Below are 13061 nucleotides of genomic sequence, written 5' to 3'. Positions count from 1 at the left end.
AGAACAGCATGCAAGTACATACTGCAATACTATTCCTAACATTATTGAATAAAATCAATCAAAACATGTGGTCCCAACTTCCAACACTTTAAAATTATTTTCAAAAACTTCTGTCTTTTATTGTCATTTCAGAATCAATGCAAAATACTTGATATTTAATTAATTTAAAAACCTGCTGGCGAAGGAGACAAAGACACATCAGGAATTGAATCAACCCGGACAACTGGGGTAGACGAAGTTGGTTGCTGCTGATAGTACATCTGAATGGGAAGTGGTATAGCTCTCCTTTTCACTCCTACCACATGTATATGTGCTTGACCATTGTTACTTGGATCTTCTACTCTCTTCACTGTATGATTTGGAAAGACAGTTCTGCCAAACACAACATAAATCTATGTTAATAAACACAATAACTCAATCCTCTTAGAATGTTTTTGTTTTAACTAACTGCTCTTGTGTGCAGAGTAACTGCGCTAATGCCTGCATCCTTGCAGTACAGCAGGATTCTCCAATAGCATCTGAGTATTCACCATTGAGGACTAACAGGTCCACCAGATGGTTGGCCAAGATCTCATATGAGCCAAATGAAAAACTACCATACCTCCAAAAACTACTTTGGAAAGAATTAAAAGGACTATAAGTAGACCCTACCAAAGATCCTGAAATAGAATGAAATAAAATTAAACAAACTCTAAACATTTGTTTCAATTAAAATTCCAAAACTGGATGGATGTCTTTCAAACTCATCTCGGTAGGTCTTTTCTCAAAGAAATCTAAAGCTACAGGTTAGTATTGAACACATACAATTGCTTCTTTATTGCTGCATGAATTTTTGTCTTACCGCAGACATTTATAAAATCCAGTTGATGTCAGGATTCCACCTCGAGCTAATTTACTACAGGTAGAGAGGTATTCAGAGTACATTTCTGCTCGGGAGACTGAGCAATCAAGATTCACCTCAAAATGTGCATTCAACCTGAGGATGAAAAAATAAACTATGAAGCAAAACATAAAGAAAGCACTTTTAAAAGGGTTGTTAGAACACTTCTGTCTGTATCACAGAGACTTTTGAGACCTGATAACAACATGGAAAATAGCATTTTAGTATATTGTCTTGTCAAATGTCTGTTCCATGCTTTCTCCTTCTCACTGCTTATGATTCAATACATAGGACCCCTAACCCATGCAGTCAGTTTTACATACAATATCATATTTACATATGTAATATGCAAAATAGTCTCTACATACGCCTTTTTTATTGTATATTCAGAAACAAAACCAAAAAAGAATGCATTGCTTGGTGATGTCTCCTCCACACAGCTCTATTCTTATTTCTTAATGATTCTACTTTAGCAAAAGGTGGACTGAACGCTAGCTAATTCTTCATCAGAAATTTCTATCAAAAATCAATGTTTGTATCGAAACCAAGATTTTAACTGATCTGCTAATGCAGTCTTACTTTAAAATACAAGTAAAACCAGAGACAGAATAACAATCTCAACCCTGTCATTCTGATAGAGGTAGGAAGGCAGGAGAGAGGGCACTGGGATTCTGAGAGAGTCCGCACACAAACACACACTCTCTCATTCCTGGAGTCCCACAGTACACAGACATTAATAAAATCCTTGAACAACCTGTTCTCCCTAACGTTGAATTTCCAGGGAGAGGAAGTATTTGTATCTCCTACAGACTCTCCACAAGCACACAGACCAACCAACCCCCAACCAGGAAGCTGTGAGAGAAGGAAACATTTTCTATCAGTTTAATTTTATTTCTTTCAGACCCATTATTCCAACCCAGAGACATGGGAATGGTTCATCCCCAGCAGCAAATGGAGGTAAGTAACAACTCTCACACAATGCTCAAATACCAGTACCAGAATATAGTCTCAGACAGAATAAAAATATTTTTTAAATTGTCAGCATTCACTATATGATGCTAACACTTTGGAAAACTCCACTGCATTCTCCTTCGTAGAGTCCTACACTCCCAATATAACCAGATGCTTCAAAATAGAAAAAGCAAATGATTACATTCTTTAAATTGTGTTCTCTCATAACCAGTAAAAAGGAAGTATAATGCTATTTCTCCTGCAGTTGAATTACAATTTTATTATTACAAAAATTGAGATCACACTGTATAACAGAAAGTCTAAGTATTAATTAAATTTGGCATATCAGACAAATGACTGTCCAGTTGCATACATTGGTATTAGGCTGATACACTATCACTGGTACCAACGAACTGAAGATATTCCGGACTTACAATGATGAAATGGGATCTGCAATTCGTACTTTACTGTCACACGCACTTACCTTACAAGGACTCCTACTCAGGCTAAGCTGGCTAATGATACATCCAGGAAGGTCAGTTTAAATACCTTGTCTCTCTGCTGCTTCCAAGAGATAGTAACTTTTCTAAATTCTACTGTTATGATTTACTCATTTTCCCATTTCTCTCAATAGGAAACCGTGACCAAAACATACCATGAAAATTTACATGAATGTAAGACATTCTATGTTAGCACTGATGAAAATGCTTGGAAAGAGGCTACTCCTCTGTTCTCAATTTACTTTTTTTTTTTTTTTTGGGGCAGCACAGTTAGTATTTAAGGAGAATTTTCAGGACTAGATGTTAATTTTTATTTTTCACTAGCTGTATCTACCTAAGACTAACCGGAAGAAAATCAAGTACAAAATAATAGTATTCAACACTGACAGCTGCAGAAGCACACAGAATCAGAAACAAAGCAGACATTCCAAATCTTCCTGATATCATGCTCTATGGTTTGTTTCATTATTTTCTGTCACTTGATGGTACTGCACAGTTGAGCATGGTACCTACCCATACTTATTTTAACAGTCAAAACTTCTATTTTACATTTTATACAGAGTGCAAAATTCACCTTGTCTACAACTTTACTACTGAAAGCTAGATGTCCAATGCTCTCTATAGTCAGTAGAGAGTAGGCACCAGAAGGTAATTTGTAATCTCATCAGAAACTAGGCAGGTGAAGGCAATTCATTTTTCTATTGGGGGAATCTCCCACTCCATTAATTAAAAAGGCAGCCTAGAAAACTAGCTTTGGCTAGACACCAACTTGCAGATCGCTAAATTGAGCTGTGGTGACTCCAAGTATCCCTGTTTAAATGTTTAAATGTGCAATTTCTCAGTCTTTCAGCAGTGCACATTAATAATACTTTGCAGTGTGCAAACAGAAGCACAGTGGAACACCACCAGTTGACCAACAAGAATCTGCAACATTTCCCCCACACAATCAAAGTTTTGCTGGAAGTATAAGTAAAACTAAATCATGATCTAAAGCACTAAGCTTTGACAAATTCTACTCACTTTATCTTAAGGGCCCTTGACCGATCAGTAAGACAACTGATGAACATATGAGTTGTGGAGCAGCAGAGGTGGAAGGGTCCCATCAGGAACCAATTAATACAAATACTTAGACTGTGAGTAGATTTACATGAGTCAAATAGTTCAGGAAGATCACCCTCAGTCCACGTAAAAACCACGGGCAGAATAGTTTTTCTCTAAATATCTGACAACAATATTAGTTGAAAGCGACAGAATTTGGATGGAAAATACTTTGATCTTCCTAAACTCACTTGACATTCACAGTGATCACATGACAGTTTTGCAGGGCCTAGCTTCATAATTTGATAATTACTTTTATATTGGTACAGTAATATAGCAACATGTTACCAGATGAAAACACCCACGAAACAGATAATGCTGCTTGACAATTTAAAAAATAAATAAAGATCAAGATCTTTGAGTCAAAAATCAAGATCAGAGTCAAAAATCAAATTAAATTCTATTCTAAGAGAGAGAACAACTAATTTCAAGTATGAACTGTCAAAGAGTGAATATACTGGTTGAGCTTTTTCTTTCATACTCCTTTTCAAAGGAATGACAGAATGGTTTTGCTTTATACTTTTGAGAAAAATGAGTAACAGTAAATAGAAGCAAGCTAGAAAATTCTGTGACATGTGAATACAGGCATTTTTCTTTGTTTTTCTTCTTCATTAAAGTATTTGAATAGAACTATACACTTACCACTGACATGCAAATTTCTCGCTGTCTATTTCTACTATTCCCGGTGGTGGAGCAACATGTGGTGCTGTCCTAGAGGCTGTGGAGAATGAGGGGAAGGAAAAAAAAAAAAACACAACACTTGCTGAAATGATTTTTGTCCTCCTGAATGAAGTACTTCGACTCCATGACTTTCACTGGTACAGTTTCTCCTGTGTTTGTAAGCAAGGATGTATCCAGCTAAGGCAAGTCACAAAGGTGCACTAAGCAGACTACAGACTTGCACCACAATTTACCAAAGTCAAGCAGAGCAAGCCGAGGCCAGAGCCACCACTGAAGTGTGATGATGACATAAAGCACTTAGTGAGCAAAAGCTTCCAGATTCACAATCATGATCCATGAGCTCAGTACTTTAGAGTACTGAACATGATTTAAGAGTGGCAAAATACTCCACCAGAACAAGCACAAATACACAGCAATTATTTTTCCAATTCCCAAGTGGAAGCAAATACAACGTAAAGAATTTTGTTGCAATGTCACATCGGTTCCTTCTATTCACTCTTGTTCATCCCCTTAGTCACATTCTTTTCCAGTCACTTTCACTGTGGCATCTGCACCCATTCCCGAAACAAGTACACTTAGACATGCAAGCCAGTGTCTGTCATAATGGTTCTTTCTCCATTTTTTCCCCAGAACGAATAGCTATGCTTCATCTTGTGTGCACTTGTGGTATACTGCTATGTGCTTTTATTAGTAAAGACAGAATGAGGTACATATGCTATTCCCCTGACCAGTAATAGTTAGCTGTGCCATCAACTTCCAAACGGCTAGTATTTAATCCCAAAATAAAACTGCAAAAATCAATCATAATTACAATTTAACTTACAATTAAGAAAACACTTTTCAAGCTTTAAACAATAGTTAAAATTTGGTTCACATCACAATAAGCTGTTTAGCAGCTTCAACAGAGGCATGATTCCGTGTGTCTATCTCATCTCTGCAATTCTATCAAATACTGTATGTTACTGCCCAATAACATTCCGTGTAAAACACAATATAAAATGGACCTCTAATTCTCTGCAAATCATGGGAACAATCTAGAATGGATACTTTTTCTTTCCACTGAACAAGTTAAAATAAGGAGTGAGCATAACTTTCAGTAAATTTTCAGATTAGCAACTGAAAAGTATTAAGATTCTTTTAAAGCTTGTTTCACAACAGTTTTGGCTAACAAAGTTTTATATTTGCTTTGTGAACAAGCATCTGAAAAAGATACCATATGTTATGCATAATGCTATACTTATTTACATAAGTTAATCAGAAACCTACAGAACACAAAAATCATACATGCCATGTAGGAAATTTTGTAGAAGAGTATGCTCTCTCTCAGTGATACTAACCTGGGACACCTGTTGCATGGGCCTGTGAAGAACCATGATCTATTACTTGTGGTCTGACATCAGGTACTCCTTGCTGGCTAACGCACTGATGTTCAATGAGTTTTACAGCAGTAAGTGCATCAGGTCCAAACATCTGGATGTCCATAGAAACCAGACATACTAATGTATCTAAAGTATTAAATGTAAAACCAACAATGACATTAGGACAAGACAAATGAATGCTGCTGGGACATATTGATTTTCTTTAAAATTGCCAGGTGTTGAAAGAAAACAAGCCTCTGCATGCTCCTGTAGATGATTTTTTTTTCCCCCTTCCCCACACTTCCTTCATGGCATTAAAAACCAACAACAACAACAAAAAACCCCCAAAACCAATTCAAAAGTTTTAGCTTGCCTAGTTATCAGCATCATCAATTTCTTGAGGACACAGAGAGTAAATTTTAGTAAAACTTCCTATTCTAATATGCATTCCTAAGCTGCACACACACATAATCAGGCCACATTTTTAACCACTGATCATGACATGTTCTTAAGCCTTTTTTGTTACATAAGTGAGAGTAATGGATTTTGCTTCTCCCTTACCTATGCTCTTCTCTACTTTAGCAATCTTTGAGCAGGCCACTTCTCCCATTTCTGTGAGCATGTATAGCACCTCAAGTGCTGAGATTACAAGCAGCACATCTGGTAGCGTGAGATGACATATGATCTCTTTATAGGATTCTTGATCCACATATTCACAAATTAAGACACCATTATCTTCAGCCTTACAAAGATTTGCCAAGATTTCCATGCCTGAAGAACAAATACAAAATTGTTTTAAACAGCAATAATTACAATTCTAATACAACAACAGAATAGCTAGAGATCTTACCTCTCATTTTTAAAAATCTATCCCTTGACATGAGGCATTTTGTAACAGTGTGAAACATTAGATGAGTAGTTTTGAAATCAACAGGATCCAAAAGAAGCTGATGAGAGAGAAAAAAAAAAAAAATCTTTGACTAACACTATCCATATAGTGCTAATGGCTCAAATCCTTAAATCTGCATATCAAAATATAAGATTCAAAGTGTTTAAATTACATTTGTGTTCACAAAAACAGAACCCTGTGAGCTTTTTATTGTAGCTAGCATTTTGAGCTCCCTCCTCCTTTTCTGCTCTGAAGTAGCAGTCTAATTCACACTTTCCAGTGCTCAGAATAAGGAAAATAACTTTATTCCCAGGCAGTCAACAGTATACACAAATATATTTTAATACCTAACAAAGAACAGAACTTCAGAAACGACAAACATTCCTTCCCAAATGCTATCACAATCATTCATCCTGTTTCTATCTACTCTTGCTTTGCAATCAGAGCTCTCAGACATTATAATATCAGAAGCTGGATACACGGTAAATGAAAACACGATCTTTTTTCCAATATTCAGCAGTGGACCAATACTTCAAGTCCCATTCTCTGATACCTACCCATTTAACTTATCTGTTATATTTTAAAATATAAGGAATATCTGAACATATCTACCTATAAAATCTGTATAATTTATCTGCACAATGATATGACATACTGAAATAGTGTATTTTATTACATTCAAACCTCTTGAAAAGAAAAGGATGCCTTGCATGATTCAGGTGGTATATGCAGTGGCATATGACTAGCTTAGTGGTGACCACTACACATGGCATAAAACCTTCTACCACCCCCTTTCTCAAATGTACTATTTTGAAATTATGACTAAAGGTTATAACTATAAAGTGAAGAAGCTAGTGTACAGTCTGCAGAATTTAACTAAATTCCTTTTTTCTCTCTGGGAGACTAAACTGCAAATTATGCACTATGAATATCTTGTATCTCCCTATACAATCAGTCTTCTTCATGTGATTCTATTTAAGCAAACCAACATACACAGTCTGTGTTTTTGGTTTGGCCCTGAATACTTGTTTTCAAATTGCTATTTACAAATTCAGAGAATAACTTATTTCCTGCTTCATCCAATGATCAAGGAAAAAAGTAACTCATTTAATTAACACTAAAGTAATGCTTTTATCAAATTATATTTTAATTCGTTTTGAAGCACATTACCTCTGCTGCAATATTTCCCAGCGTGTCAAGCCCCAACTGCCGTAGAGAAATAAAATGACTATGAGCAGAGAGTAGCAGGAACCGAAGACAAGTACGATTAGCTGCCAAAAGTTTAACATTTCCCTCTTCAAAAGAAAGATTACGTAAAATCACTGCGATCTGAAGTACCCGCTGCCCTTCAATATCATTAATGCCCAATTTGCGAGGTGGATGAAATAAGGATTCCCAAATCCATTCTTCCGATGGAATATCTACAAAGTAAATAAAAAATTTTAGTCTTTCTTTTGCTATATTTACCAACACGTATTAAGATTAGTCAAGATGTCTCACCTTGAGATTTGCTTCGGTCAGAAATTAGATCACGAACTTCAATATCCTCAACAATATCCTTCCAAAACTGAAGAAAGAATTAAAAATACACTTAATTTCTAGGGGATGATATTTCTCTAAATATTAATTATTTGTATTTCTATTATTTTAAAATATTGAAAAAATATGAGAAGGATTGTTCTTTAAAAATTTCCTAGTACCTTGATTCATCTAATCGTAACAGTATTTTTCACTCATGGGATGATATGCAAGATGTTCAGTACTTTACGTTAAGAAACTCTTCCTCTCAAGCACCAGAAGTATGCATTCATGATCAACCAACACTACCACAGAAGTACTTTGCTGAAGCACGTACTGAAACTACATGGACAGTTTTCCACAGACAATGAGAAATACAGCAATTATAAGTGCAAAAAAAGTACAGTTCTTCCTCCTTCACCTCCTACAAACAGTGAACTCCTAAAGCAGAAGATGGTGACTCCTCTCGGCTTCAGTAGATGTTAGCTCCTGCTAGAAGCACAACAGTCAGATTTCTATCTGGAGAGACTTTTTAAAGCTTCTGCTATGTTTTCCTCATCATCATAAATCAATGAAAAGAGACAAGCAACAACCACCATCACCAAACCCCTTTATAAATATAAGCAAAACAGAATGCTTCAGCAGATGGGAATTCAAATTACTTTACAAATATATGGTCTGATCTGTAAATGGTTATTATGTCGCTAGTCCTGTTGAAATTCAAGAATTAATCAAGTGATTAAGTTTTGCAAGCTAATAAAAATATACATTATTATGTATATTAATATAAAAATATATGATGATATATACATTCTAATGTGTATATTATAATAAAAATATAAACATTCCTTTGACTAATAAAAGTTTATACATTCCTTTGACTCACTAATGAAATACAGCTCCTCTTTTGGCAATGATCACAGAATAAAACCACAAATAAATCTGGATAAAAAGGGAAGGATGGGAAGTACAACCAGCTGAACAGCAGGAGAAATTTTGCTATGCAAATGTAATTACTAAATTACAGCATTCATACCAAGCTTGACACTATTATTTTCTTGAAACATAGAATACTACAGATTTTCTAAATTGGAAGAATTTTATTTTCCACTGCAATGCTGCTAAATGACATCCAAGCGCTGTTTAGTAAAAAGGATTACTTGCACAGAAAGGATTATTACCTCATTTTAGCATACACAGGAACAGCCAGATAAAAGTCTAACTTCTTACTGTTTGTGACAAACAGATTTTTCTAATTAATACTGAGGCTATCATCAAGAGCCACAGAAGACCAAGGCATGCAGGTAAAATCTGCAGGATGTACTTCATTTTGATCTGTCTTTACTTTTAGAGAAGGATACTATTTAAGGAAGATACTTCAGTCATTATTTTAAAAAGCACACAGAAGTATACTGTCTGAAAATTTACTAGTCCGTACACACTTTGCTTTAGGATGTTTCCTTTTGGAAAAGCAATGAAGACAGCAAGCCTTCACATTTCACTGCTACTTAAAAGAAAAACTTGAGAAGCTTTTAAAGATTAGTTGTTTAATTAGTCAAGGATTTTTTTAAAAAGTGAATATTGAACCGAGATACTTAAAGTCTTCAAATTCAACCTGAATCCCTTTGGAAGAGGCCAAATTCAATCACAATACAATGTTAAAACTGCTGTCACACATTAACTGTTAAAACAGCATCATCACATTTTGCTAGCTGAATCCTCCAATAATCCACTTTTCACCTCTTAATACTTAAGTGTATAGTCCAAAATGAAACACTTAAAAACCTCTAGCAATATAAAGTCATAAAGGAGCAAATTTTTCTATCCGGAAGGCAAATCATCCTGGACATGCTCTCAAAGGGATGGAAAATGAGGATTTAAGTTTTTTGCAGATGAAGACACTACAGAGGCTGCTGAAGATAAAGCCTCAAAATCCTATAGCTAAAGATGAGGACAGGAATACATTGTTGGAAAACTGTACATCTCACCTAAAACTTGCAGAATAAACAGATCCACGCTAGTTGCTTGAACAACTATGAAAGTCTCCCCTTCCTAAAGGAGCAGTCTGTCAAACAATGCTAGTTGTCAGCTCAGATTATCTTTTTCAGAAAGGAACAGAACATGCCTCCTTTCTGTAAGTTAAAATGAGAGATATACCAAAGCACCAAATAAAGTTTACTTACATATAACTGTTATTCTTCAAATGGTTTCATTATACAGTCATGCTATGAGCATAAGATGCTAACAACTCAACCTAGAGAACTTTTGCCTCAGGATTACCTAGAGCATATGCACAAGCCCTGTTACCTATGTGAAGCACACCAGAATAACGTGCGTCCCCCACAGCCTCAGTTCCTCTGAGTCCCAGAGATCTGGAAAGGCTCTTAAAGCTCTGATGAAGAGAATTTGGAGGATAGGATATGAATATGCAGACAATACAACTTCAAAAAGAACAATCAAAAAAGATACACATTTTTTCTCTCTTGAGTGTTTATACATACAGAAGCACTGTGGGTGATAATGCTCACCAAAAACACTGCTTTACCTGCGGAAGTGTCCCAGAGCCTTTTGCTTGCTAAAAACTGTAGGTTTGCATTCCCAAAGCCAGCATCTGTCATGGGTGTTTCAGCAACCATGAAATGTCTACTGCAGTAGCAAACCAGGCTTCCTGTGAGTACTTTGCAGATTTTAAGATTTCAAACATTCTGCAAAAGCTCCAGTGATATCACCAAAGAACTCAGAAATATTATCCTACATCCTCCATTCAAGAAGCCAGTAACTTAAACAGCTTATCAGTAAGCAATGTGTTCAGAAACCCAAGCTGCTAAGATACAAACTATTATATGTGGCATTTAATGCATCTATTTCAGAGACGGGTTGCTAACTATAGAGGGGTCAGGATTTCTGAGGACTTTTGCTGTTGACAAGCATGTTGCAGCAATGAATGTAGAGATGGAAGCTGATACGCATTTATCACTATACTGAGCTCCAAAACCCCCAAAAGTTTTAACATGGACAGCTGAGGTGAGTTCCTAGCCAAGGAAAGATGCATCTGTCTCAATTATTTAGAAGGTTCCCAACTTCCCATTTCATTCCAACAAGCTATCTTCTAGCAGGCGCCATTACATAGGACAGTTGACTACCTCCCTCAGAAAAGTTACTATTCTGTTCAGAGAATGACAACCAGCTTGAAGCAATGACCTGGTGCACTGCATGTACAGTCATGTAAGGAATTAAAAAAGTGCAGTCAGCCTGGCCTATGACAATCGAAGTCTCAATCAAATTGTCAGGCATGAAATCAAGTTGTTCGAACATTTAAAAAGATGCAGGTTTTTTGAGAGATGCTATAACAAACAGGTTTCACCTGACCCCCATATAAACAATAACGTAGAGTCAATAGTGAATATGAATCCTGCATCTTTCACTCAGACAGAGGATTCCAAGAAACCCAAAGCAGATTCCAGGACACTTAAGACGTCTTCAGAAAGAAAGAGCGAAAGAAAAAAGTCCTTGATAAGACTTTCAGGAAGGTAAACTGTACTTTCCATTCCTTAACTGGAATGATGAAGCTTGTTAATTACAAAACCCCTTACAACACAGTAGGGAAAAAAACACCAATAAAAAAAGAATAGCACGTTGTTCTGAAAGTTACCCTCTGCGATTCTGGTGAAATACAGACATTTCCATGTCTCAGATAAATCTTCACATCTGCATCACGTGTCCTGCCAGTAAACAATCAAAAAACCAGCCCAGTTCTTCTTCCAAACCTATTGTAAGATTATCTACAATAATCACCATCTTGTACTCCTGAATAAAGGTGTTCAGACATCTTAAGTTCAGAATGAGTCTGCAGCCTCTATTTCTTTTCTTAACAAGGAAAAGTTGGCCTGAATCACCTTCTTTTTTGCATTTAAGCAGACTGGTTTGATTGCTCTCAGTCCACTCAACATTTGTTTCCTGCCTAAGCAGGAATGATCCCCGAAAAGGACAGGGGTGGAAGGAGAATGATGAGGTGGAAAATAGAATTAAATAACCTACATACAATGTTTGCAACCTATCTGTTAGAAGAGAACAAGGAGAAACATGAAAAAATTTTTGTTTGCCCAAAGGAAAGGCAAAAGTGGAAAAAGACGAGTTAAGTCAAGCTTTCTGGGCATCCCTTTGAAAAATGTACTTATATCACAGAGGCAAGAAAAAAATCAATTTAGCATCACGAGCAGTTATTTATTCCCTACTATAAACTACGGATAGCTGCAATCTGATACTTCCTATCAACAGAAGTGAACAAGAAAGGATGAAAAAGTGAAGCTCTTTATCAATAGCTATTCCTATACATATATTTTAGATCATGATAACACACTGGTAATAGGAATATAAAGCTAAAACTTGGAAGCAAACAAACAATGCTTGACTACGTGACATCTAGACACTAAGAGACAATGGACAAAGGTAAAGAACTTGATTCACATGCACAATCTGATTACTGTCAGTAGCCAAGTTACTTTGGAAAAAGATGCATAGGATTATACAGAATTCACTGAAAATCAGATTAACCAAATTACTGTCCATGAAAACAACGGACATTTGAGTCCACAAATCATATCCTGTAGCAATAATCATGACTACTTATTGTCCAAGAAAAATATGAGAGCAACTAGAGTCTAGTCAGCTTGACAGATCCCTGTGAGAGACAAAAAAGGTGACATTTCTGAAAAGTATTTCAGGTATTTAAATGCATAAGGATCTCTCTCTACACACTATCTAAGAAAGATTCAAAGAATAAATACACAGTAAAGAAAATTATTATTAAACTTATACAAAGAAGAAGACGACTTACACAACAAAATAAGAACTTCACAAAAAAAAAAAAAAAAAAAAAAAAAAAAAAGGAAACCAGAGAAGTAAAGCATTATGCAAAGCAATACAGCAAGCACAAAAACTGCATACGTGTGGATTTTGGAACTCTACAGGTAGAAGAGGCCTCGAAGTCCAGGAACATGAAATCCAAATGCTTAAATTGAAGTAAACAGAAATTAATGGTGCATGAACAAATTTAATGCAATTATTCATATACTACATCAGATAGTGGGCAGCTACTGGAAACACAAAAGAAATACCTGGAAAAATAGATTTAGCTATCTGATTATAAGCATGCTACATAAACAAGTCACTCTTGAAAGACAAAC

General features: G+C 35.8%; 1 protein-coding gene across 1 annotated transcript in view; it reads right to left on the bottom strand.

Moving 5' to 3' along the window:
• The window catches only part of ARID2 (AT-rich interaction domain 2), a 110679-nt gene that overhangs the window by 27563 nt on the left and 70055 nt on the right, over positions 1 to 13061 (bottom strand). The window contains exons 7-14 of the mRNA XM_075494459.1: positions 7858 to 7924; positions 7528 to 7778; positions 6319 to 6415; positions 6030 to 6239; positions 5448 to 5615; positions 4072 to 4147; positions 842 to 976; positions 173 to 372 (exon numbers count right to left, since the gene is read on the bottom strand). Coding sequence (XP_075350574.1) covers positions 173 to 372; positions 842 to 976; positions 4072 to 4147; positions 5448 to 5615; positions 6030 to 6239; positions 6319 to 6415; positions 7528 to 7778; positions 7858 to 7924 — 1204 coding nt within the window. The remainder of the gene's footprint in view (positions 1 to 172; positions 373 to 841; positions 977 to 4071; positions 4148 to 5447; positions 5616 to 6029; positions 6240 to 6318; positions 6416 to 7527; positions 7779 to 7857; positions 7925 to 13061) is intronic.

The sequence above is a fragment of the Mycteria americana genome, chromosome 1, assembly GCF_035582795.1.
Source record: "Mycteria americana isolate JAX WOST 10 ecotype Jacksonville Zoo and Gardens chromosome 1, USCA_MyAme_1.0, whole genome shotgun sequence".
Taxonomy (NCBI): domain Eukaryota; kingdom Metazoa; phylum Chordata; class Aves; order Ciconiiformes; family Ciconiidae; genus Mycteria; species Mycteria americana.
This window is presented reverse-complemented; position numbering and strand designations above follow the sequence as displayed.